The sequence below is a fragment of the Gouania willdenowi genome, chromosome 11, assembly GCF_900634775.1.
Source record: "Gouania willdenowi chromosome 11, fGouWil2.1, whole genome shotgun sequence".
Classification (NCBI taxonomy): Eukaryota; Metazoa; Chordata; class Actinopteri; order Blenniiformes; family Gobiesocidae; genus Gouania; species Gouania willdenowi.
The window spans coordinates 15,657,550-15,681,641 of NC_041054.1; the positions used below are offsets into that span (position 1 = coordinate 15,657,550).

At 38.2% G+C, this 24,092-nt stretch overlaps 1 protein-coding gene across 1 annotated transcript in view; it reads left to right on the forward strand.

The window, feature by feature from the left end:
* The window catches only part of rftn1a (raftlin, lipid raft linker 1a), a 41,162-nt gene that overhangs the window by 14,907 nt on the left and 2,163 nt on the right, over nucleotides 1–24,092 (forward strand). The window contains exons 3-8 of the mRNA XM_028462016.1: nucleotides 10,257–10,440; nucleotides 15,494–15,602; nucleotides 18,639–19,275; nucleotides 20,500–20,703; nucleotides 22,477–22,586; nucleotides 22,767–22,870. Of these exons, the coding sequence (XP_028317817.1) occupies nucleotides 10,257–10,440; nucleotides 15,494–15,602; nucleotides 18,639–19,275; nucleotides 20,500–20,703; nucleotides 22,477–22,586; nucleotides 22,767–22,870 (1,348 nt within the window). The remainder of the gene's footprint in view (nucleotides 1–10,256; nucleotides 10,441–15,493; nucleotides 15,603–18,638; nucleotides 19,276–20,499; nucleotides 20,704–22,476; nucleotides 22,587–22,766; nucleotides 22,871–24,092) is intronic.

Consider the following 24,092-nt stretch of genomic DNA (forward strand, 5'->3'; position numbering starts at 1 on the left):
GATAACATTATGTACGAAATATTTTTTATTAGCATATTTTACACTCAAAACATTGGCTTTAGCATGCCATGTGCCAAAATAAAAACCAACTTTGACTGAGGTATACGCCTAAAACAACAAATAGATTTTATTGAAAAAACACAAGCTGGTCAGCATGTCCAGGTTTCAGAGCACTTCTTTGTGCAGTTACAATGTGTATTGGGTGTGTATGTGTGACTATGTGAGTGTGTGTAGGCATATGACTGTGTGATGCCTCCGTGCCTGAGGGATAAGATGTGTTTTGGGAAGCTGACCTCGAGAAGAGAGCAGAAAACATGAGACAGCAGAAATGAAAAGTCTCAACTTAAAGCCTTAAAAAGAATAAGGTCTATGAGTAAATATGTTAATAAACATTAACTAACAATTTTGGCCCTGACAAATGTCTCCTGCAGTGGAAATGACTTTCCTGGTTAAATAAAGGTTAAAAAAAAAAAAAAAAAAAAAATCTATATGGATTCATTTTGAATCGATCCGAGAATCGCGTGACGTAGTATCGCGATATATCGCCAAATCGATTTTTTTTCAACACCCCTGGTATAGATACATTTATGAACAATAAAACTGAGAAAATAACCAGCATTCAATGCTGTTTTTGGCGCTGTATATTACGTTTAATCTGAATGGTCGGCTTTGATGTGATGCATTTGATTTTCTGCTCATTTGATTTTTTTGTAGTTTCACAATGTCTATTGATTATTTTAAAACAAAAAATATATAATTTACTCGGTGAATGTTGGGTGTAGAAATGTAACACATTACTTCTTTTAAGACCTACTTAAGTACAAGTAAAATTACTCATTTAGAAACATACTCAAAAAAGTACAAGTACCCATAAAAGCAACTCGTGAGTACTTGTAATCCTTTACTTTCACCTCTGCTTATTAGTCACTAATCACCAGTCAGCTTTTCTCTTGCACCCTCACTAAAGGCACTGTGATTTTAATCAAATACCCACTTTAGCTCTGATTGGTTACCTTGGTAGGTCAGCATGAATGTGGAGCATGAAATCAAACAGCCAGGTGTGACATTTCAACTCAACCTAAGAGTGGAAGCTGTGCTCCGATAATGAGCAGGAGCTCGGAAACGGAAAAGAAAAGTCGGGCAGGTTTCGCAGAACAGCAAGTTAGAGGATGAAGAGAACATGAAAACTGGAGTCGCTGTGATTGTATCTTCAGGTCCAAGGAAAGGAAGAGAGACGAACGCGTCGAACGCGAGCAGAACTATGAAGAGAGGTGTGAGAGTGAGCGAGTGGGAGTGCGTGTGAGGAAATAAGTTAGGTGTGATGCTGTGTGACTAACGCCGGTCTCTGGAGCTGCTGACAAGGAGCCCAACTTCACTGATGACTTTCCGCCACCCTGCAGGGACGGAGACCCACTCAGCTCATTAAAACTTACAACATGTGTCTAATGCTGAACTCAGTGTGTGTCTGTAGGTGTGTGTGGGGCCTCTTGTAGCGCTCGTATATACCCATGGGCTAGTTTCTTTCAGGTGGAAATTAATGCACGACTGAAGGTGAGAGAGAGATTGTGCATTAGATATTTCCTCTGATTACACACACACACACACACACACACACACACACACACACACACACACACACACACACACACACACACACACACACACACACACACACACACACACACACGCCTGCATACAAACACACATATATATTGCTACAATAATTTTTGCACTCAGGGACACCTAGAAAAAAAAAAATCAATTAAGTCAGACTCTATTTTAGATGTTGTGGCATAAAGTACTTTTTACGCACACACACACACACAATCTAATGGTCTGACCTTCCCAAAATGCTCCAAATGACTAAAGTAATTTAGTATGTAGTTATATGAAAATATATCAATATTTAGAGGTATCTCAAAGGCCCTGAAGTTTGCTCAATTAATGCAATTTAGGCGCTATATTCGCCAGATGCATTATGTGAGCCTATGCACCATACGTGGCCTATGGCAGGGGTCTGCAACCTGCGGCTCTGGAGCCTAATGTGGCTCTTTGACTCTAATGCAATGGCTCCCTATAGCTTTAATAAAAACTATTGAAATAAATATTATTTTTTTTTACAGAAACTATTAATGATTAATGAAAAATAAAATCATGATATAACAATTTGTTAACCTAAAAATAAATAAATAAAGCATTAAACAAGAACGCAAAACAAAGACCAAAAACCCAAATTTCAAAACAGGATGTCAATGACCTTTTTGACATTGCACTCAGTGATACAATGATTCTTATTAACATTCATGAAGATAGAGAAAAGGGGCAATGAGGTTAAATGACATGTGTCGATAAGGACTTGGAGAAAAAAAAGAAAGGAAACAAGACAAAGACAAGATGAAGGAAATGCAACGTCGGTAAAAGTCAGAAGCCAGTGTAGCTAAGAAATGAATAGTTCACTCTAGAAATGAGCAGTAGCGTCTCTGCAGCTGAAGAGGAACCTGTTGCTGGATGAAGCTATGCATGTGCCTCACAACCAAAAAGAGGCCACAAAGAAATAATGTTTAATGACTGACTGACTGACTGCCACAATGAGATACACTTCAAGGCCTTTGATTTTTTTTTAAATTTTGCAAACCACATTTTCTTATCAAATGCAAAAGTTTTTTTTTTGTTTGTTTTTTTTCATTGGTTAAGGACCACCGACTCACACACAGATATAAACCAAACTGAGATGAGGAATTGCTATTATTTTTTGCTATAAATATTAGAAAAAGAGGTATTTCATGGCTTTTCATTAAGTGTGTCCCAGTCCATTATTATCAGTACTCCGCTACATAATTTGTTGTGTTTGGATTTATTGAGGTTATTTTCTAGGGACTTCTAATTTATTTTTTATTTATTTTATTCAATTGTATAAAAGTCTTATGTTAACATGTATGTAACCCAGAGTCGTATATAGAGAGAGGGAGTTGCGATAACAGAAGTTCAAAATGCTTGACCGTCACGTGATTCATTATAAGACTGAATTTGTTCCAGGAAGTTATTGACGGGCCATTAGAATCCATTGATTGTGTATATACAATATATGTTTATGTAGTTCCATAAATAGTTATTTGTCCCTTACGTAAAATTGTATTAATGATGAGTGTAAACAGTTAACTTACCTGCTTTTTTGACGTAGTTAAGGCCAACAATAATTTGGTTAAAAAATGAGTTAATATGTTTTATGTACAGTATGTACTGCTTTGAATGTATTTTTTAATTACGAGTCATTTTGTCTGTTTATGTGGTATTTCCTTTTTTTTAATGTGTTTTTGGAGTTATTTTGTGTGTTTTTGGAGTTATTTTGTGTGTTTTTGGAGTTATTTTGTGTGTTTTTGGAGTCTTTTTCAGTGTTTCTGTTGTTGTTTTGTGAATTTCTTTGAGTCAAGTTGTCTGTGTATTTAAGCAAGCTTAATAATTGATGTCATCATTTAGATCGTTCCATATTCCGACACCCTGAACTGAAATGCACCTTTCTTTTGTATCTGTTCTCAATTTTGTGTTTTTTAAACATCTGTATTCCTCACTATAGAAGCTAGCTTATCTGCTTTTTTGACCTAGTTATGGCCAACATTAATTTGGTTAATAATGTGTTAATGTATAATGTATTGTATACAGTATGTATTGCTTTGAATTGAGTTGTCTCTACTCTCTCTCTATATGTAACCCATTTTTTAATAGTAAATTAAATTGCTGATTATTGTTCTCTGTTTGAGTAATACCACCTGTTCAAGACTTTTCTAACATTACACAATCAATAAAAGTATGTATGATGCATGCTGATATTGTATCATATTGATATTGGTACTGGCCAATTCTCAAGGCAGCAATATGTGTATCGTATCGCTACTTTCTATGTTATATAGATCAAAAGTTATAGATTGGCCCGAGATCCATATTTTGAATTTGGAGAAATACTGAAGGTTATCCAAGTAGCGACAAAGCTAATTTTACATTAAGTTTCCATTAAAAAAGGTTTGCAGAAGTTAGCATTTCAGAGTCTGATATATGTGTGAGGAAAACCCAGAGATACTTTAAAAAGGTTATGTATAAACAAAACATTTCTAGGCCAACTTTAGCTTAATTTATCTTTTCAATGTTCTTACAGTTAATATAATCATGTCGTTTTTAATTCTAATTTTTGCTCGAAGAGAGAATCTTTGCAAAGATGGCAAGACTATGTGTCAAAAGTGAGCCATACAGGAATTCACAGCTTCACAAGTACATCAGTTCAGTGTGCGGCGCCCATAGCGTCACACTGTGTTCACACCCCTGCCAACCTTTATTTCTTCCGCTTGTATGTATCATCATTTACGTGAACCCCCGTCTTTGACATTTCTTGTGAAAGAAAACACTTCAGACCTCTTTCCACACTGACCGACCACATTCCTACAACAGATGGAAGCTCCCAGCTTTCGGGAAGTTGATGCTTTTATATTCAGTGTTTTTGGCACACATCCTCAGCTAAGACCTCTGCAAGTCATTAGGCGCCTATTTAAATAAAACGTGAACCTCCGGCAAGTCGAGGGATAAGCCTCGAGGGTGACTGGGAGTCGTAATCCACATGCATCACCTAGAAGGCTTAGTGCAAACTCTTTCTCGTGCACGCGCACTCACATGCACGCCACAGGCAAACCGTGGCCCTGCACAACACTGACACACATGAGCGCCAAACTGTGTGATTTGTAGCCACACGTAGAGATTCAGGGATTTGTACAGGGGGTGGGAACTTAATAAGTCCTCTTAAGCAGCTACAGGAGAGGGATGACTCTCACACTCCACAAACGCCTCGTGGAACACGGGGGTCAGAAAGTGAGGTGTCGCTCACTGTGACGTGGTCAGGGACAGAAATAGACCAGTAAGAATGAGCAGCTGGAGAGCAGCTCAGTTGCTTCTTGTGTCCTTATAACGATGTGGCCTTAGATTCATCACTTATCAGCAGAGGTAAAAGTAACAGATTACAAGTACTCACATTACTGTAATTGAGTTGCTTTTATGGGTTCTTGTACTTTTTTCGAGTATATTTTTAAATCAGTAATTTTACTTGTACTTAAGTACGTTTTAAAAGTAAGTAGTAAAGTAATTTGTTACATTTCTACACCCAACCACTGAGTAAATCATTATTTTTTGTTTTAAACACTGGCCACGGTCACGTGATTTTTTTTTTTTTTGATTCAGAATTAATTATTCTGAATTAAATTATTCTGAATTGAAGTTTTCTGGTTCGTGTTTACATGGAGATAGTAATTCAGAATTGAGGTTTACATGGAAAAAACCTTTATTCATTTCAGCTTTAGGTCTCGGGTCTTGGGTAGTGTTCTGAATGGAGAGGGGGAGAAAGTAACGTATCACGTCTATCGGGAAAAAAAACACACACACAACAAACCTTTTCTTTTCAGCTCCAACATAGAAGACCACATGAGAACTATTTTTCACTTTTATTGTTGTTTTGAAGCAGCAGCTCAACAATAACACACGGTTTCACTTTGCTCCACTGAGAAGGAGATAGCAGTTATTTAAACAGCTTCTCTACCTCCACTATACAGGACATTAAGTGAAAAATGAACTTTGTAATGATCCACGCATCATTGGTGAAGCTCTGTTGCTTCATGTCCCGATGAAGTCGTTCCGTTTGCCGACGTCCGTGTGTGTGTAATAAGTCCATGTGTCCGTATGAATGTCCGCATGTTTATATCAATATCTTCTTATTAAATAAATGGTCTTGGCTGGAATCCAGGCGGCCATCCTGGACTATGTCGTCACCAGCGCGTCATCGCGGCAATTCGCGCATGCGCAGAACAATCGCAATTAACTTAAAGCGGAATTAAGTGTTTACAAAAAGGAGGAATTATTTAATTCAGAATTAAAATTGTAATAAACCAGCCACCTTATTCGGATTTAAGTTTAATTCGGAATTAAATCTCGCATTAGGAATTAAGTGTTTACAAGGTCAGTTTAAAGAGGATTTAACTTTTATTCTGAACTAAAGAGGAATTAAAGCTCCCATGTAAACGTGGCCATTGTGAAACTACAAAAAAGTGAAATAATATCCAGACAACAATCAAATGCATCACATCATAGCCAACAAATCAGATTAAATGTAATGCACGGCACCAAAACTGCATTGAATGGAGGTTATTTTCTCAGTTTTAGAGTTCATAGATTTAACTAAATATAAAATAGTATTATTCTGAATTGAAGTACTTGAGTATTTTATCAGAATCAGAAAGGTTTATATTCTCCAAGTACAGTTTAAAAACAGTACAAGGACTTTGACTTGGTAATTGGTGCGAAAAACAGAAAAAGAAGAAGTAATGAACCAAAAACAATAATCCATCGATAAAGCAAGGAATCTCTGTCTATCTGTGTGTCTGTGGCTCAATTATCTCTGCGGTTCACAAAGCTGAGACTTTCAACATGGCTGCTGCTTGGTTCATTGGGAGCGGACAATTTGAAGAACTGATGTTGACAAGTAGTCATGGTAACTCAGGATGAGTTAGAACAAGCTCAATGTTGAGAGGTAGTCATGGTACTCAGGATAAGTTAGTGGTGTGCAACGTTGAATTTGTTTGGACTCCCTACCCCCAAGGCACCATGGGAGTGGACAGTTTTAAGAACTCATATGTTGGAACAGCTCAATGTTAACTTTCTGTGAAGTGTCTTGTGAAAACACGTGCTATGAATTGGCGCTATACAAATAAAGATCAAAAACAGAAAAAAAAAAGGATGAACAGAAGAAAGTTCATTTGTAGTTGTAACTCTCTCTCTCAGCAGGCTGCAGATGTATGCTAGCCTATATTACAGTGCTAAATATATACATATTTCTTATGTGCACTGCACTAGTAATAATAAAGGTTAAATAAAGGATGAATATATACATATATACAAGTGCCACAGGTAATACTGTATGTATGACTTACTTGTACTTGTACTTGAGTACAATTTCAATCAAGTACCAGTACTTCTACTTGAGTAGGATACAGTAGTACTCTTTACACTAGGGATGTAATGATTCACTCAACTCCAGATACGATTCGATTCACGATACTGGGATCACGATACGATTCTCTCACAATTTATTTTACAAAATGGGACTGTAGACAAATTTTTTTTTGGGGAAAAACACTAGAAAATACTGTATTATTTTCCTTTTATATTTAATTGTCAAAAGAATCCCTTGATAAACTATTCAAAACAATGCAATTTAACTAAAAATAAATCTTGAATGAAATAAATAAAGGAATAATAGAAATGAAAATGAAGCCTATTAATTTAAATTCTGGTTCTATGATAAACAATGCAAAACTGCATAATAGTTCTTTTTCTTTTTAAAAGTGCAACTGAAAATGTATTTTGTTCCTTAACAATTGGACTTTAAAAAAATTTACGTCATATTTGTTTGGACCAGCAGAGGGCGCTGGTAACACAGTGGTCGGTTGGCATGCAGAAATTCTTGCAGTGAAGAAGAGAAGCTACGCTAGCAGACAGAGCTAATAGAAAAACGTGACTTTTACAGATATTCAAGTAATATTACAGATATTCTTTTGGTGCTAAAGGGGTAATGAATCATTTATTAACATATTTAAGAGTAGAAGGCGGCCAGAAAGAAAGTATTAGCAGACTCCGCCCGCCGCCTACACTTGTGGATAGCGCCCTCTGCTGGTTAAAAAAGTACTGCGATTCAATTTTCAGAAAATCGATATCAACCGTGATACCTATGAATCGATTTTTAACTGCCTTACGATTAATCGTTACATCCCTACTTTACACCTCTGCTTATTAGTCTGGTATTTTTCCCCACACATGCACAAACAGGATGTTTCCTTTATGGCAACACATGCAATAAACTACTGTGCAGGTAAAACCTCCACATTCTGTTCCTTTAGCTGACACAATAAAACTCCAGTAAGCTTTTCTGCCTTGAGCCGTTCCCATGCTCCATTTCTGGGGTAAAATTGCAGCTTTCCGTTTAAATCCCACTGTGGCAGACAGTATAAATAAAGTGGCGACCCCTGCCTAAAGCACAGCAGTACAACCTCCTAATAATTTTGCGTTTGGCTTGCCTGAATTATCCACAACGCCTTGCCTGCGTGTTGTCGGTGGCTGAATACCAGCAGTGCACTGCTAATGAAAGCTAATGACTGTTTACTGTGACAGGATCGTTGTTATTCCCCCTGCTGCCCCACCCTCGCATCCAGCTGTTATTATCATTACCTCCACGCTGCATTTCATAAGTCCCCACTGACACACGTTTGAGTGTTTGCCTGATGAAAAATCTCTTATGGTCACGAGCAGTTATGCAGAGTTAAAGTGACGGTCAGATTTTCTGGCAGTTGTTTCTCTCCTTCGTTAAAAAAAATAAATAAAAAAACACACAACCAAAAAAAACACAGAGATGGAAGCGAGGAGTGTGTGTGTGTGTGTGTGTGTGCTCATGCTAATACCCACGTGTGTTTGTGTGCGTGTGTGTGTGAACATGCCAGATGATGGGGAACAAATTGAAAATGAGATGGCTTGCACAGGTTTTTTTTTTTTTTTTCATGGATGTACGTGCGTGTGCGTGCGTGAGTGTGCGTGCGTGTGCGTGTGTGTGCGCGTGGAGCTAATTTATGCAGTTTATTTTCTCTTCACCAGACCCCATGCAAATGAGATTGAATGGAAAAGGATGACAAGCATTCAGGCACAAACAGACAGCCTCATCTCATTCCCCATTTCTCTCTGTTTTCTTCCATCTCTCTCTTTCTCTCTCACACACACACCTGGCTTCACTCAGAGACACACAAACACATATATATATATATATATATGTGTGTGTGTGTGTGTGTGTGTGCAGCCATAGAGCTTCACAACAATGACCAGCATCCAGAGGGTCTTTCTCACCAACAGTTTGCTCTCCCTGGTGGTTCTGCTGTGACAGTTTGCCTTTACACGATAAGCTCTGCTAACCACTCTCTTCCACTGGGGTGAAGAGCTTTTTTTTCTTCCTCTCATTGTGTCTGGTAATAGGAACACTTGTGCTGTGAGCAACCACACGCCCCAAAACAAGCAATGTGATAGCTTTGTCTTTAAACCCTCTCATGTGTGTTTGTGTTTTCACTTCACTGTGTCTCTCTGTGTTTAACTTCATATTTGTTCATGTGAAGACTAAGAGTGTGGCCGTGATGGGTTTTTTTTTTTTCCTCTAAGTGGGCTTTTTACCAAAAAGCCCGTCTGTGCCGAAAAGGACAGAGGCTAATAGTTATGCTGTAATTAGTTTTAGATTTAGCGCGAAGATGCCATGTGTCGCTGTTCATTGGGGAATTATCATAATGGAACAAGCCTTGTCTTTGTCTCCCTTTGTCCATATATAGATATTTATCTTGTTTCTCTATCCCAGTGTTTCTCAAATAGGGGTACGTGTATCCCTAGGGGTACGCAATGGCACTACGGGCGGTACTTGAGAGAGAGAGAGAGAGAGGAAAATTAACAAATGAAAACATAAAGAATATGGTTTATTTCTAGTTAAAAATGATAATCATATTAAATATTACCAGCGACTCACAACAGGACGACAAAAACACACAAAATAAGAGAAAAAAAACATACTGAATAATAATAAGAAAAGACAAACTACACAAAAATAAAAGAGAAACACAAAACGACATAAGAAACAACCAAACGACACCAAAAACACACACAATGAGATAGAATAATTTAAATAATACCAACAGCACACAAAAAACACAACAAAAACACACAAAATAGAAGAGAAATATCCCGAATAATAAAAAGAACAGACATACAGCTACAAAATACACAAAATGACACCAAAAACACACAAAATGATGTCGATTAGAACATGTACTGAAAATACAAGGGTCAGTCTTGGTCCCACACCAGGGAGGAGTGACAGGAAATGATAAAAACAGTAGGAATAAATCTATTCAGGATACACTAAACACTGTTTCATTCCACTTATTTACAAAATGAGATTCTTTAAAATGTGTGTTATCACTCATTCATTCCATCATTATGATCTATAGTTGTTTTTTCAAAGGATTCTTAGTAAAATGTTGTAGTCGGACATAAGGGGGCACTTGGATTCAGAAAAAATTGAGCCAAAAAGTTTGACAACCACTGTTCTACCCCATGTTTGTCCAGGCCTTTTTTTCGTCCACATCAACTCAATCACTTTTTCTTCTCTAACATAAATGTTCCATGTGATTCCTCTCCAGAGTTGCCGGTATCGTCGGTGCTTTGTCTGTCTTCGGTCAGAGAACTGCCCGTCCAGGTCAAAGAACTCTACATGCAGGGATTCGTCCTGGTTGCCGTCCACCCCTTTGTCCACACCTGCGGTCCTCGCCACGCACACATCCAGCGTCAGCTCCATCGGGCCGTGCTGATCCGAGAAACACCAAGGTATAAAAAAAATCACTAAACTCAAGCAGTCGAATAAACTGGATTTCCAGCCAGATTTAGTTGCGATATGACAGTTTTTGGGGGCTCAACTATATGACAGATAAGACTCATTATATGAGCGTTCCCATTTCCCTTAATGTAAAATTAATGGCAAATGACTGAGGCTCTGTGAAAGCTAACTTTAGCCCTGTATCCTAGTTCTTTCACTGCTCACTACACCTGATGATATACGGTTCTGTGATTACATTTTGTTACTGTCTTGACTGTAACCCAGTTCTCCTTCTGCCAAAGAAAAAACAGCATTAACAACTCCAGTTTAGGAAATTGATTTTCCCTCTTGTTGGACCATCTGGTTTCTCACCAATTTATTTTAGGTTACAAGATTCCTATTTCAGTCAGCAGATGCTTTTACCCAAAGTGATGAATAAACGGGGGCAGTTCGGGTTAAAGGACGGGTCAACATCCAACAGTGATGGACCAGGTTGGATTAGAACCAGTGACCATCCGATTACAAGCCCGTTTCCGCAGACGATAAAGGTTGCAATTTACCTGTTAGCATAAATGTTTCTTCATGATGAGCGATAGATTCTTTTGACAGAACGAGATTTTTGTCAAGCTGCTAAATAGTGAGCAAGGTTGTTTTCACAGGTTCCATTTACTTGTATGGGTTCATTTTAGTACTCTGAGTGACCTATTGGGGGTGCTCAAATAATTGAAATTCGATTAAAATTTCTATTATTACATCCAACGATTACAAAAATAACAATCGAGAAAAACAATTATTAAAAAACAAATAATAATAGTATATATTTAAAAAAAAAAAAAATAATGTTTTATTTGCAAAATAAAACAAACCCACTATTCTGGTCATCTACAAATAATACATCTTGGCACACACATGTTATTAATACTAATGTTGAGTTGTTTAATTCACACACATGCAAGCTCCTCCCCTCCGCCCCGCCCCTCTCAAAGTCAAGGCTAGCCTGCAGGCTAACACAAGGAAAGTTGTTGCTAGTGTTCTTGAAACATGGCAGGAGAGACGCAGCAAAAACACTCAGTAAACAAGTGGCAAGTCAAATTATTTTACATGGAACACGTTGGGTTTGACGATGAAGACTTAGAGCAAAGACACATCACGTGCAAGAAGTGTTTTGTTTTGTGCAAAAGTGAACATACTTGATTTTAGTGTGTGAAGGATTTTATTCATGGTTAAAGAATGTATTTTATGTTTTTTTGGTAGAAAAAATAAATAACTTTTTGGTTGACAAATAATCGTTTGAATAATCGAGCAGCTCTATGACCTATACTGAGTGTGGTTAAAGTCCCAGAATTTACTTAAATATAGCAATGATGTGGTTTCCTTCCCTCACATCATTGAGTTCAGGTTTCCTAGCATTAGCCTTTTCAAGCAGTTCAGCTAATGGAGACTAAATATCTCTTGGGCGTGGGCACTCAACATGTTGTCTAAAACCCCAAAAGTATCTAAAAAGCATTAGCATGACGTCACAAGTGATTGCAAATTCCAAAATTCAAACGTCTTTTAGAGGTCTTGTCTAATGCATTGCGCCCAAAAAAGAAAAAGCGTAAACAATACAGAGCAGAAAGTGATTGGAAAACGTGTACAGTACAGCACAGCCATCTTCTCTGGCAAAATATCCAAGCAAATCATTTAAAATAAACAGTATTAAGAAGGTTTGTGTTTCTCCACTGAACCTGTTACAGGTTAAGTTTTAACCACCATCTCTGTCTGTATCGGCCCTATTGGAATAAACCTCTGAAAGCTGAGATGTTGTACTTTACAACCAATGTAATGACATGACAGTAATTTCACCCACACATGTTAAGGCAGTGGTTCCCAAACTTTTTTGTCCCATATACCCCCCATTTGCATTTTTGTCATCTTATGTGTACCCCCTATCCATATCCTAAGTACCCTCCCCATAATTGAATATGCTTTTTCATTTGCTGAACAGCGGGCTCTCCTAAACCTCTAAATGTGTTTTTAATATTGGCTCCCTAAAGCTTAATCTACAAAACATCAAGTGGAATTTATTTATTTATTCAAATTACCAATGCAACTTTTAGTAAGTAAATGCAGTCTCTGATGTAAAATGTAGCTAATTATTGTGTCCTTTTGTCAGAAATGTGATAAAATGGCCTCTACAGCATGAAATAATCCTGTTTCAACAAATTACAAGAACATATAGTATTTCATTGAGCAACAGTACTTTTATTTTGTGATTAATTTGTCCAAAAAATTGTCTTAAAAGGAACCAAGAACATTTCCCAATTTTTTTTTTAATTGATTGTTAAATCTTTTTGAGTACCTCCTGCAATGTGTTCCTGTACCCCTAGGGGTACACGTACCCCTGTTTGGGAACCACTGTGTTAGGGAACGTTTGTTTGATGAACATTTTTGGAGACAGAGCAGAGGAAAACACACAACCAAGGAAAAAAGCCAACGACATTGAATATGGATTAAAAAAACACATTAGAAAGGATAGTTTCTTACTTATCTACTAAACTATACTATATCTACTATACTGTATATTTCTATAAAAAACAAAGGCTCTGACAGTCTGGGTCTGAACTTAAAATGAGGTTACAGAGACTCATTTTTGGCAAAAAGCAACAAAAACCTGAAACATTTGAACCTTTTGCTCTTATTGTGAACTCTCTCTTCCCACCTCTGAATGCAGAACTTCACTTTTACAAACTAATGATAAAAGATTATAGGCTACATACCTTTTATTACATTTTATTTGTTTGTTTGTGGCACAATTTCATTGACTTTTTTTTTTTAATTTGCGGCTCATAGATTGATGTTAGTTGAGTATCACTGTGTTATTAAAAGGTATATTTGAGTAAATATATATATATATATATATATATATATATATATATATATATATATATATATAATTTTTTATTTTTACCCCCCCTCCCCAACCCCTACCCTGTTCCTCATAGATGTCCTTTATTCAAATTGTTGGCAACCCGACCTTTGTGGGTGTAATCCTGATTAGGAATCATTATTCTACACTCCTACATATCAAAATATGTGTCGGCTAAACATCCTACATATTTCAATTCAATTCAACTTTATTTGTGTAGCGCAATTTACAACAAAGTCATCTTAATGTGCATATCAAAATATAAAATTCATAATAAGAAAGAAAAAAAACCCAACATATGCGTTGGCTAGAGATCAGTAAATTAGCACCAGCTGTATAAACTCTATGTACGGTAGCTATTTGTCCATATTAAATTAACCAGAAATAAATCAATAAACCCTAAATAACCTACACTGGTACAACTGGTTGATAATATAATTATAAAGCTAGCTAGCTATGCTGTCAAGATAACTACCTCCATTATTCATGAGCTAACTGCTACCAAGCTAATTGGCATTTGGTGGCATTTACCTTCCCCGAGGACGGCAAACACACACACACACACACACACGCATACACACACTCCTTGAAGTTAGTAACTCTGTTTCTCAATGGTGTGTGTGTGTGTGTGTGCGTTTGATGGCCGTGTGTGAGTGTTGGCCCTTTGATTGGCTCTGTGCACTCAGACTGGAATTGCTCCTGTGACCCCCATGCCCTTATATTAATGTAGTGTGTAAGGAACAAAATGTATTTCAACCAACATGCTGGAGCAAAACAAGTACGCCGTGAAAGAGCATCACATGCACGGTAAAAGCCAATTTCATCCATGTCCTTCTTTATTAATGGGTTTTTTTTACTATGGTTTTTCTATTAATCTAATCAATATGCTGTTGTTTAAATAATGGTTCAAAAACACTGATATAGAAGATAGATGGATGTCGATGCATTTTATATAATCCTAATATTTTTTATTAATTTTTTACTGTCCTATATAGAGATGTTAGCCACCTTCCAGTGAATACACAGGCAGCTTTCGTATCCAGAAACCCTTGAAATTGTGTTTTCCGAAATGGTGTTGTATTGTAAATCAACTGAGCCTCAGTCCTCTTACATATCACTGAGATATTATCATAAATTGTCCTACACTGACAAGAAGATGCTCTGTTTTCATGGATTATATATGTAACCTTTGAATAACCGTCATTTATACAAACTTTACAGCTTTCTAGATTTTTTTTTTGTGGTTATTCGGCATTGAACGGGTGGAGGAGTGCGTTTCGTTCACACAAACACTAATTCACACTGTTTAGCGGATGGGGAAGTGCCAGGCAGCCCCTTTGATACCCCTCCTTCTAAGTGGCCCCGCTGCCTCCTGGCACCTGTCGCCGTGGAGACGACTGATTGCATCATCAGTGCTCGCCAGAGGGGAACGGCACGCCAAAAGAGAGAAACTATCTCTCCATCCTTTTATCTGCTTCCTTCGTGTGCCCCCCCCCCCTCATCTTTTTTCTTTTGTCCTCGTCACCCCCCCGCCCCCCGCCTCGAGTCCTATTTTTTTTTTTTTTTTGCTTAACCTTTTATCTCTCCATCACTGCCACTGCCTTTCATCCAAAAACACTAAAAATGAAAGAAAAAAAAAAAAAAAACCACATACTGTATCTGCTGTTTCAATTCCATCTGAGAGTGTCGCTCACGCCTCAGAGCACAAGATATTACCACGGCCTTCCCACTGACCTCAATCCAAATCTGAAGAGGCACATCTGAATAGCTCTTTCATGATGATACGAGAAGGAAACTCTGTCCTTTTCTCAATCTAATAAGTCTTTTGTGGCTGTGGAGAATGTGCACTCACCCTAAATGAGAAAATTCACCTCATATCAGAATTGACATTACCTTTCGGCTGTCATCATTTGGGCACAATGAGAACTGTGAACATGAGCGTATCTGCCAGTCAGGACACCTTTAGAATTCCATGTTAGTGGGAACACTGACTGCTCATTTTATTACCAAGAACAGTCAAACATCAAAGAAATGGGTTTCGGCTGATTTTCCTTTTAAAAAGACAGCCTGCGAATGTTTCGGTTCATTATATAATGAATATTTCTGCTTAGTTTATGGGTCTTAAGTGTGTTTGTTTTTTTTTTTTCTTTTTATAGTTTAGAGAAAAGCCAGCTGAGATGGGCAAGGAATCGATTGGAGACAGATGTGTGTGTGGCAGGTGAGCAGGCCGCTGATCCAGAGGTGATCCAGAGTTATGTCAAAAGGGTGAGTTCATTACGGACCCCGTGATTCTCAATATTATCTTGATTTCTCCGTATATTTTGGGAACTAGCTGCTGCTACTTCCTGGTTATGGTTGTAACTTACTGTGAAATCCTTAAATGTTCTTTTTAGAACATTTGCAGAACCACGTCTTGAAATTGCTGCACAGAAAGTTATGAACATCATATCTACAGTAGCATCTCTTGGTATAAAGTTATCTTTAGTCACTCACGCACAGGCAAAGTGTCACGGCTCTAAGTTGTGCTAAACCAGAAAAAAACACTGTGATATTTTGAATGACAATAATCTGATGTTTTGAAAAGAGGATGCAGAGGATTTTATACATACAGTATGTATACTTGCATACTTGCTCTGTATGACTTTTTTTTAAAAATAATATAAACATAATTTTCCGATTTAAAGTGCAAAAAGTGTCATTCTGCAAATAAAACAAAAAAAAAAAAACAGTCAGAAACAATTCCTCTCAGTCTAAAATTAAAACCAAATGTCATTATCAAGACATTCTTCAAAGAACATTTCTGACTGTGCATGAACTTTTCGCAACAACTTTTTTAAAAACATCAAACTAAAACAGTGCACACAGCCCAGATTTAAAGGTCCCATATTATGCTATTTTTCACCCATCACCATTTGTTCTAAGAAACCCAAAAAAATAGTATTTGAGGTTTATTTTCCCAAACTCACCTGTTTTCCAGAGTTTTAGCCTCTGAAAAGTCACTTTTTGAGCAACTCTACACAAACAGGCTGATTTGCGTCCTACTTATGCATATTCATGAGTGGGCGTGTCTATAGACGGGACACTGACTTCCTCCTCCTTAGCCGAGATCATGCTGCTTTATAAACAGAGACAGAGCGTGGGGGCGGGGCGTTCGCCGGTACATACATAGACTGTAGAAAATACATACATAGCACTGCACGAAGGACGCTGACATGCTTACCTTAGTGGGCGTGTTTGTTTACATGTCAATCACGGCAGAGAGCTTCCTGGAGGCGTGGCTTCTCCAGCTCAAATTTGTCATCAAAGTGGGAACGCGTCATCAAATTGGAGCGAGGTGTTTGTGCTCATCCTGCAGTAAGAAAGGAGAATATCACCCTGTAACTAACGATTGAGGGAATCAATGAAAAACACACTTTGGGCATGTGTATGAAGCCCTAATAACACTTTATGACGTTTAAAGCACAGAATTGTCCATTTAGCTTAACATGAGCACTTTAAGAAATGTACATTTTCTTATCAAAGACTATCAGCATGTCAACATTCTCTGACAGTAATTGAGACCTTTGGGCGTTGACTGCATGTCCTGAAGTTTAAGAGACACACTCATTTCGGAAAGATGTTGAAAGATAGGCTCCACCCTCTTCATGATATCACAGTACCACACGTGCCGTCAACAATAGATCTTGTGGCATTTTAATATTGCGATATATTGTCGTACAATATCGTCCCACAGTTAATATCAAATCAAATTAAAGAAGGCTTCATGTTTAAAACCAAACAACAGATAAAATATTCAATTTTAATCATTCGGCAGGTTTTTTTCTCTCTCATTAAAACACTATTTCAGATGATTTTCTTTCCCTACAAAAATGTCATTTGAATTAATTGAGTGAAAATGAAAAATCCACATGTTCCACTTGTTCTCTGCCTCTGTACTTGTTGCACTGTATGACTGTGTGTGTGTGCGTGTGTGATGTCGGCGCGGCTGCTGCTGTGACTATGACAGTGAGGGAAACTGCTACAGGCACTTGGCTATAATTGTCTGTCTGCACCATATGGTAACCCTGCCTCCAGTGCTGACACGCACAACCTTTCCAATTCAAAGGAAACATTTGCATCTAAAATCATACACATTTTCCTGATCGACAGCGATTTCAGCAATTCATAGTGACGAGAGCTGAACGACCAGTTGTAGAATAATGAACCAGTGTCATGAATCCCAGTTGAAGTTAAGACATGTACATAAAGCTACATCATAATGAGTTCAAGGCTACTTTGGTAACATTGAACAAAAACTGTATTTTAAGCCAAAGAACATCATCATCACTGGCATTTATCAGCTGTTGAACACACTTTCAGTCTTTCTGCTCATGAATTCTTCAGCAGCCAAACACTGGGAAATGAAAATGTGCTCCATTGAATTGATTTGCATCTGAACACCCAGAGAGCACAAAAGAAAACCTGATTGGATGGAAATGCACATCACTGAATATAATGTGATAGACCCCGGCACCGTGACATGAATAACCAATAGGATCACAGGCTGCCAGGGAGACTTTCAGATAAGAACCACAAGCTGCATCGAGCAGGCGGAGTGACAGGAGGGCGTGCGTGCGTGCGTGGCTGTACCGCGCACGTGTGTGTTTAAGTTTGTAATTTCTATAAGTCACTTCTTCCAATATTCACCCACACTCAATCTGTCCGTGGAAATGCTCTTCAGGAAAAAATCTATGTAGTGTGTGTGCACATTAGGCCGAGTGTGTTTCTTAGCGGGACGATAACTGTGTGTTTTTGTGCGTGTCGATGAGTTAAGTGTGTTAAAGGAGAAAATGTGTCTCATTATTGTTGTGTGGTAGTTTGCAATCAGCTTCTCTCTCTCCCATAGAGCCTGAAACTGTCACCCTAAATATCATCTGACAATTAACCACCACCCTTCCCTGGATGGGGGTGGGGGGTGGGGGGTGTGAGACAGACTCACACATCCCGTCGTTGCACACAAATACACACCCGGATGCGTTACGATAATGAGGTCCTTTTTGTCATTTGAATATTTGATCTTTTCGGATGATTAGGCAGGTTGCTGTTTTGCAGAATCTCCGCTCGGCATGTGTCAGCCTTTGTTTGTGTGTAAATGAGGCTTTGTTTGCCTGACTTTGTATTTGTTGGTGTTGCGAAAGGCTTCTTTTGTGTTTATGTGTCACTCAAATTGGATCTAATAGGGTTCATGGGTGTGGAATGGATGGATGATCATGTTGTGTGTGTGTGTGTGTGTGTGTGTGTGTGTGTTTTGCTCCACTGCAGGTACAGGATGTGGCAGAACAAGGGGTGATGTTTGTGGGCTTCCTCCAGCAGCCAGGTGGAAGTCCCTGCTTCTTCGGGCAGTGCGACCCTGAGGATCTTTCATCTTTACATTCAAGCCCTTCACCCATACATCGAACCGCCTTTAGCATCAACACCAGCCCGATGGATCCGACGGAACCGCTGGAAAAAATCACAGACTCTGATGACGACCTGAAGCAGCACGATGACGACGACCATAGTTCAGTGTCCAGGGAGCCGGACTTCCATCCTCTGAAACATACTGGCAGTTTAGACCACAACCTCCAAGTTATAACATCACAGATTGGCATCAGAGAATGTACGAATCATCTTCAATATCACACCGAACCTTCTGTAGATACAATTCAAACAGATGATCAGAGGGAGCAAGGGTTAGAGCACGAGGACTGTAGCCCATCAGAAGATGCACAAAGCTTCACAGAGCAGAGAGGGAGACGAGGCTCTCGCTCAGACAGCTGGCTCAGCTCTCCACAACTGGATTCTCACCATCAAAGAAAGTCCAAGTTTGCTGGCACAGCGGCAGCGCACAACAACAACCACATCATCAGATTGAAAGGTTCAGAGAAAGACAAGGGCAACACTTCACCCCCACAGAGTCGTAAGTACTCCTGCTTTATCTCGACTTCAGAGGTTGTCACTTGTCAAACTGGGGAAAAGACTTCTTACAAGGGAACGAATTTGCAGAATCCCAATTTAGGTTTTTACATAACGTGTTGCACTGAGAAACCATTGTTATCAGCCTTTAAATAACTTCTATAGGAGCTTTAGCTCTGAATTTTGATTTCTCTGCAGATGTTACATGTAGAATCATACAGTTTCCCATCGGATACCATTGATTGATGTCTTTATTTCAAACGTCAAAATAAAACACCAACAAACAATGTTATGCATTTAACAAGATTAACCAAAAGTTACCTATAGTTTATGAAACACTCCAATTCAATGTTTATCTTTCAAAAAATCTTTTTTTTTTTTTTTTTTGCTTCATATTTCATGACTTTTCCTAATTTGATGAGTACAATTGATTAAGCATACAATTATCATGATGATATTTTCTCAATGTGCTGAACACATATTGCACGCATTGGGGTTTCTCTTGGGTCAATTTGACCCACGCTGTTTTACAGTAGCAAACATATAAAAGCTTGCCTGGCACCTCTTTATCCAAACCATTCCTCATTGCACTCTGTGTGTATCGCAATGTGCACTCTCTCTGTCTCTTGATGTCCTCCAGGAAAAGGTTTACAGTCAATGAGATTTGGTAACAGCTCTTTCACAGTGAAAGTGATGTGGAGGAGAATGTGTCTTAAACTTTATAGTGAATAACCCCAAATATGTTACAAAAAGGAGATACAAATAAGTAAATCATATGTTTATGAGAGGAAAAGGAGGGGGGGGGTCACCAACATCAATCAATACGGTTCATTCTGTAAGAGTCACGAATGTGCACCCCAAATTAGAAAAGATTTGGATTTAAATTTTTTGATACATTGACTCTAAAACTGAAAGTTGGACCTGATGGTGGCACTGCAGGAAAGGTCATCATCACCACAACCAATAGGGTTCATACTCTTGTTGTCAAGTAATTTTGACAAGATTTGGATGAAAACTATTCAAGATAATAATAATTCTAATTGAAAAGTTTGGTCAGCAATTTTCTAAAAATCTTTTTCTGGAGGCAAATATCCCTGGGGTCAGATTGACCCCCAAGGGTCAAAAGTGTTAGTATTATTTGAGGATAATAGGAGGGTTAAGAAACACTCCTCTTTCTTGGCAAAACTTCTTCCTTAATTTTTCCGACTTCCTGTTCTTGTGTCCATAGGGATGCAGCTGTTTGCTCTCTACAACCACACAGAGGAGCTGAACACCTCAATGAGGTTCTACTCTCTCCGGGTGCCGCTGCAGGTCCAAAAAGACTCGGGGCTGATCACACAAGTGGACGCACACTGGCTTGACCACATGACTCAGCATTTCACCAGCGGCGCTCGGCTAATTGATGGATTTTTTCACTTCGGGGATGACAACGGTATGTTCAGTGTTAGGAATTATCATCAAAACGCAAACCATTTACTTATATTCGATTGTTGAGAAAAAAATGCAGATACTCAACTCAGTTGCTCTCTAGAACATACTGTATAAATCAGTTGTGAACAATCACACGCACGACACCTGCAATTAATGAACACAGAGTACTTCCCTGTATCCCCTCCCCCCGGTTCTCTCTTCCTGCTAACACATTCACACTTCGCAAATTAGGTTAAAATTACCCCATGTTCCAATCATAGCACGTAGTGTAGATCTGTGGTAAGATGGCTGATAGAGGCATCAAATCGCCCATTTTCCTGGTAATTCCATCACTGAATAGCACCAACGGTAACGCAGATGGTAATTAACCAGCTTTGATGAGCAGAGCCTGCCAACACAAAGTATTGTATTTAATATAATTCTGTCTTTAAACATTTAAAGGTATGCAGTATAGTGACAACCTTGTCACTTATTAGCTCCCTCTTTATTAGAGTTGCAGGAAAGATAAAGCAATATTTCACCTGTTATTAAATGTTAAGATATTGGCAGTTATCAGGATCAGTGATCCTGTTCATGGTACCATGACAAGACTCTTTTTTTTATCCCCATTAATAACCATACATTAGGTCCAAATGTATGGATACCCCCATTTCTTTGATTAGTTGTGATGTCGTGCACAATCCATATCTGATCCGGATACAACTTGGTGGGGTAATTGAGGAACCAAACCGACATAACGGAGTCAAATTTCATAAAGATCGGTCAAATACAAATCGAGATATGAATCTTTGAAATTTTGCCAATGATGAGAAACAGATATTTTTTCATTTTTTTAAACTGATCCAGAATCAGAATATTGATCTGGATTCCCTCCAGAATTTATTGGAATCTTCCATGACGTAAGGTCTATCTTTTGTTCCAATCTTGGAAAATTCCGTTACTTTTGTGCTTTTTACGTAATCCTGACAAACAAAAAAAATACATAAATGCCGGTGAAAATATAAATTCCTTACATCTTCACTAAGACAAAGGGAAAAGGTTTGAATTGCCCTTATTTCTATGAATTTATGCCCTGAACTACACCTCTGACTTAAAGGTACCAGTTGTTTGAGGCTCAGACATGCTGCATCTCTTACAGGGTATATAGAAGATGAAAATGACATTTTTCTTGTTAGATGAAGAAGCTGCTGTAATGCTCAGTGATTTACTTCATGATTTACCAGTTAAGATGTGATCTTTTGCCATCTGTTCAGTATTGGATCCATCCTGTACCAGGTGTTAGCTTAAGCTCTCTCAACACAGTAGAAAACAAAGATACACGACAGCAGAACTTTGTTTAAATGACATGACAAAGCCTCCTCCAATCCAAGAGATTGTAGTTTGCCATGTTTTCGCTTCGTTGCAGTAACTCCAGAACTTCTTATACACACCATCCTGTTCCCCAGAGGTTTAAGGAAGAGTTTTTTTTTTCTTCTGGTTTTACCAAGAGAAGTTTTAGGACTTGAGTTGCATCAGTGTTTGACAAGATGAAAGAACCTCTCAGGCTATGGATCCCTGCTCCACTGCTTGGAAATGACATGCATGGTGTTATGCGCTTAGAATCTACAGCTCACACAACACAAGAACTCTCTGCTCAGCCACCCGTGATGTAAGGAGGCTAGAGCTGAAGGAAGCAGAGAGAAACACACACATACACACACACACACATATACACACAAACACCCTCCTGTCTCTTACCTGCCCCCAGTGCCTGATTTTCTCTCTCTCCCCACAGACAATGGGGTTTCTTCTGTGGATAGTGTGTTCATCTTCCAGAGCTCTGCAGATGAGTCCACAAACGCCTCCTACGATGCCATTGTGGTTGAGCAGTGGACTGTTGTCGATGTGAGTCGATGAATTTTTTGTTATGCAAAGATACTCAAGACACTCTTTTATTTTCATTGAAAGCCTGTACAGTTTCCAACAGATGAGATGAAAAAAAGGCAGTGCTGGAGCCCAAGTTTGTCAAAAACACAAAAGAATTGGTTTCCTTTGATTGATTACTTGTCTCTATCTTCCATCCAGGGTGTCGTAGTCAAGGCGGACTATATTCCTTTACTCCAGTCTTTGGCTCCTTATGGATGGAGACTGATGTGTGTGTTGCCTACACCAGTTGTCAAGACCAACAGGTACTTTTTCATAGTTTTCATCGACTACAATTTTTTACAATAACGACACCATGACTAATTATTTAAAAAAAAATATGAACACAAAAACTATGTTAAGATATTGATATTTTCCTTGACCCAGAAAATTGAAATTATAACTGGACTAAATCCAATCAGAACTAAGGTTTTTTTTTATTTTTAGAAAGTATCCAATCAAAACTACTTATGTTGCGTGAAAGGCGGGACATGTTGATAAGTGATCCTACAGGAAGTAAACAGATTGTGTTTGTGGACGTAAGATGACTCATGTGGTCTTACTCATTGATCACATCAAATCGGTCAATGTGTATTTACAAACGTTAATATCATTCCCTATCAGGTTGATAAATGGCAATTTAATCTTTAAAAAACATGGGTGTTGTATTTTCAGTTCATGTTTTAATCAAAATAATTTCCATCATGATTAATATTGTTTGAACTAAAAAAAACATGATAAACCCCATATTTTTAATGCTTTCATTTGTTAATTTTCCATACTCTCCCTCTCAAGTACCCCCTGTAGTGTCATTGCGTACCCCCATTTGAGAAACACTGACTTATTTGACTAAAACTAGACTATAATTGAAAGTTGAGGTTTCATTAATTCAAACAAGCTCTTCCGGGAAATTTTTATTTCCCGACATGGTTCGACTGTCAACTGCTAGTCTTCATCAGAGGAGTTTTGCTGATCGCCTTTGATGTTCCTTTGATGTTTGAATTCGACAAACTTCAAAGGAACCATTAAAGGCAAAATAGTCCTGATGACTACATTTTGACTAAAACTAGGTTGCATTTTAGTCAAAAGACTATGACTAAAACTAAATCAAAATTTGCTGTCAAATTAACACTGCACACTACTTCCTGACAAATCACGCACATCAAAAGTGCTTTTTTCCTTCTTTTTCTTTGCCATTGATCATTAAAATATGAAATAATAAACAGGCTAATTACTCCTTTGTTGATTTTACAGGCTTATTTTTTTTGCCTGTTGTTTTTTTGTTTTTGTTTATTTGGGCATGTGGTATTATTAGTGACAGATATGCACGACAGATGGTCTGAAATCTGACAAACTATGATCACACTTGCTTCGCTGTGACACCACTTTTGAAGTCTGTTAGAGACGAGGAACAAAACAAAAAAAAAAATAACGATGCGAGCGCTGAACTGCTGTTGTCTTGTAACCTGTCACTTTTTACCAGCAGCA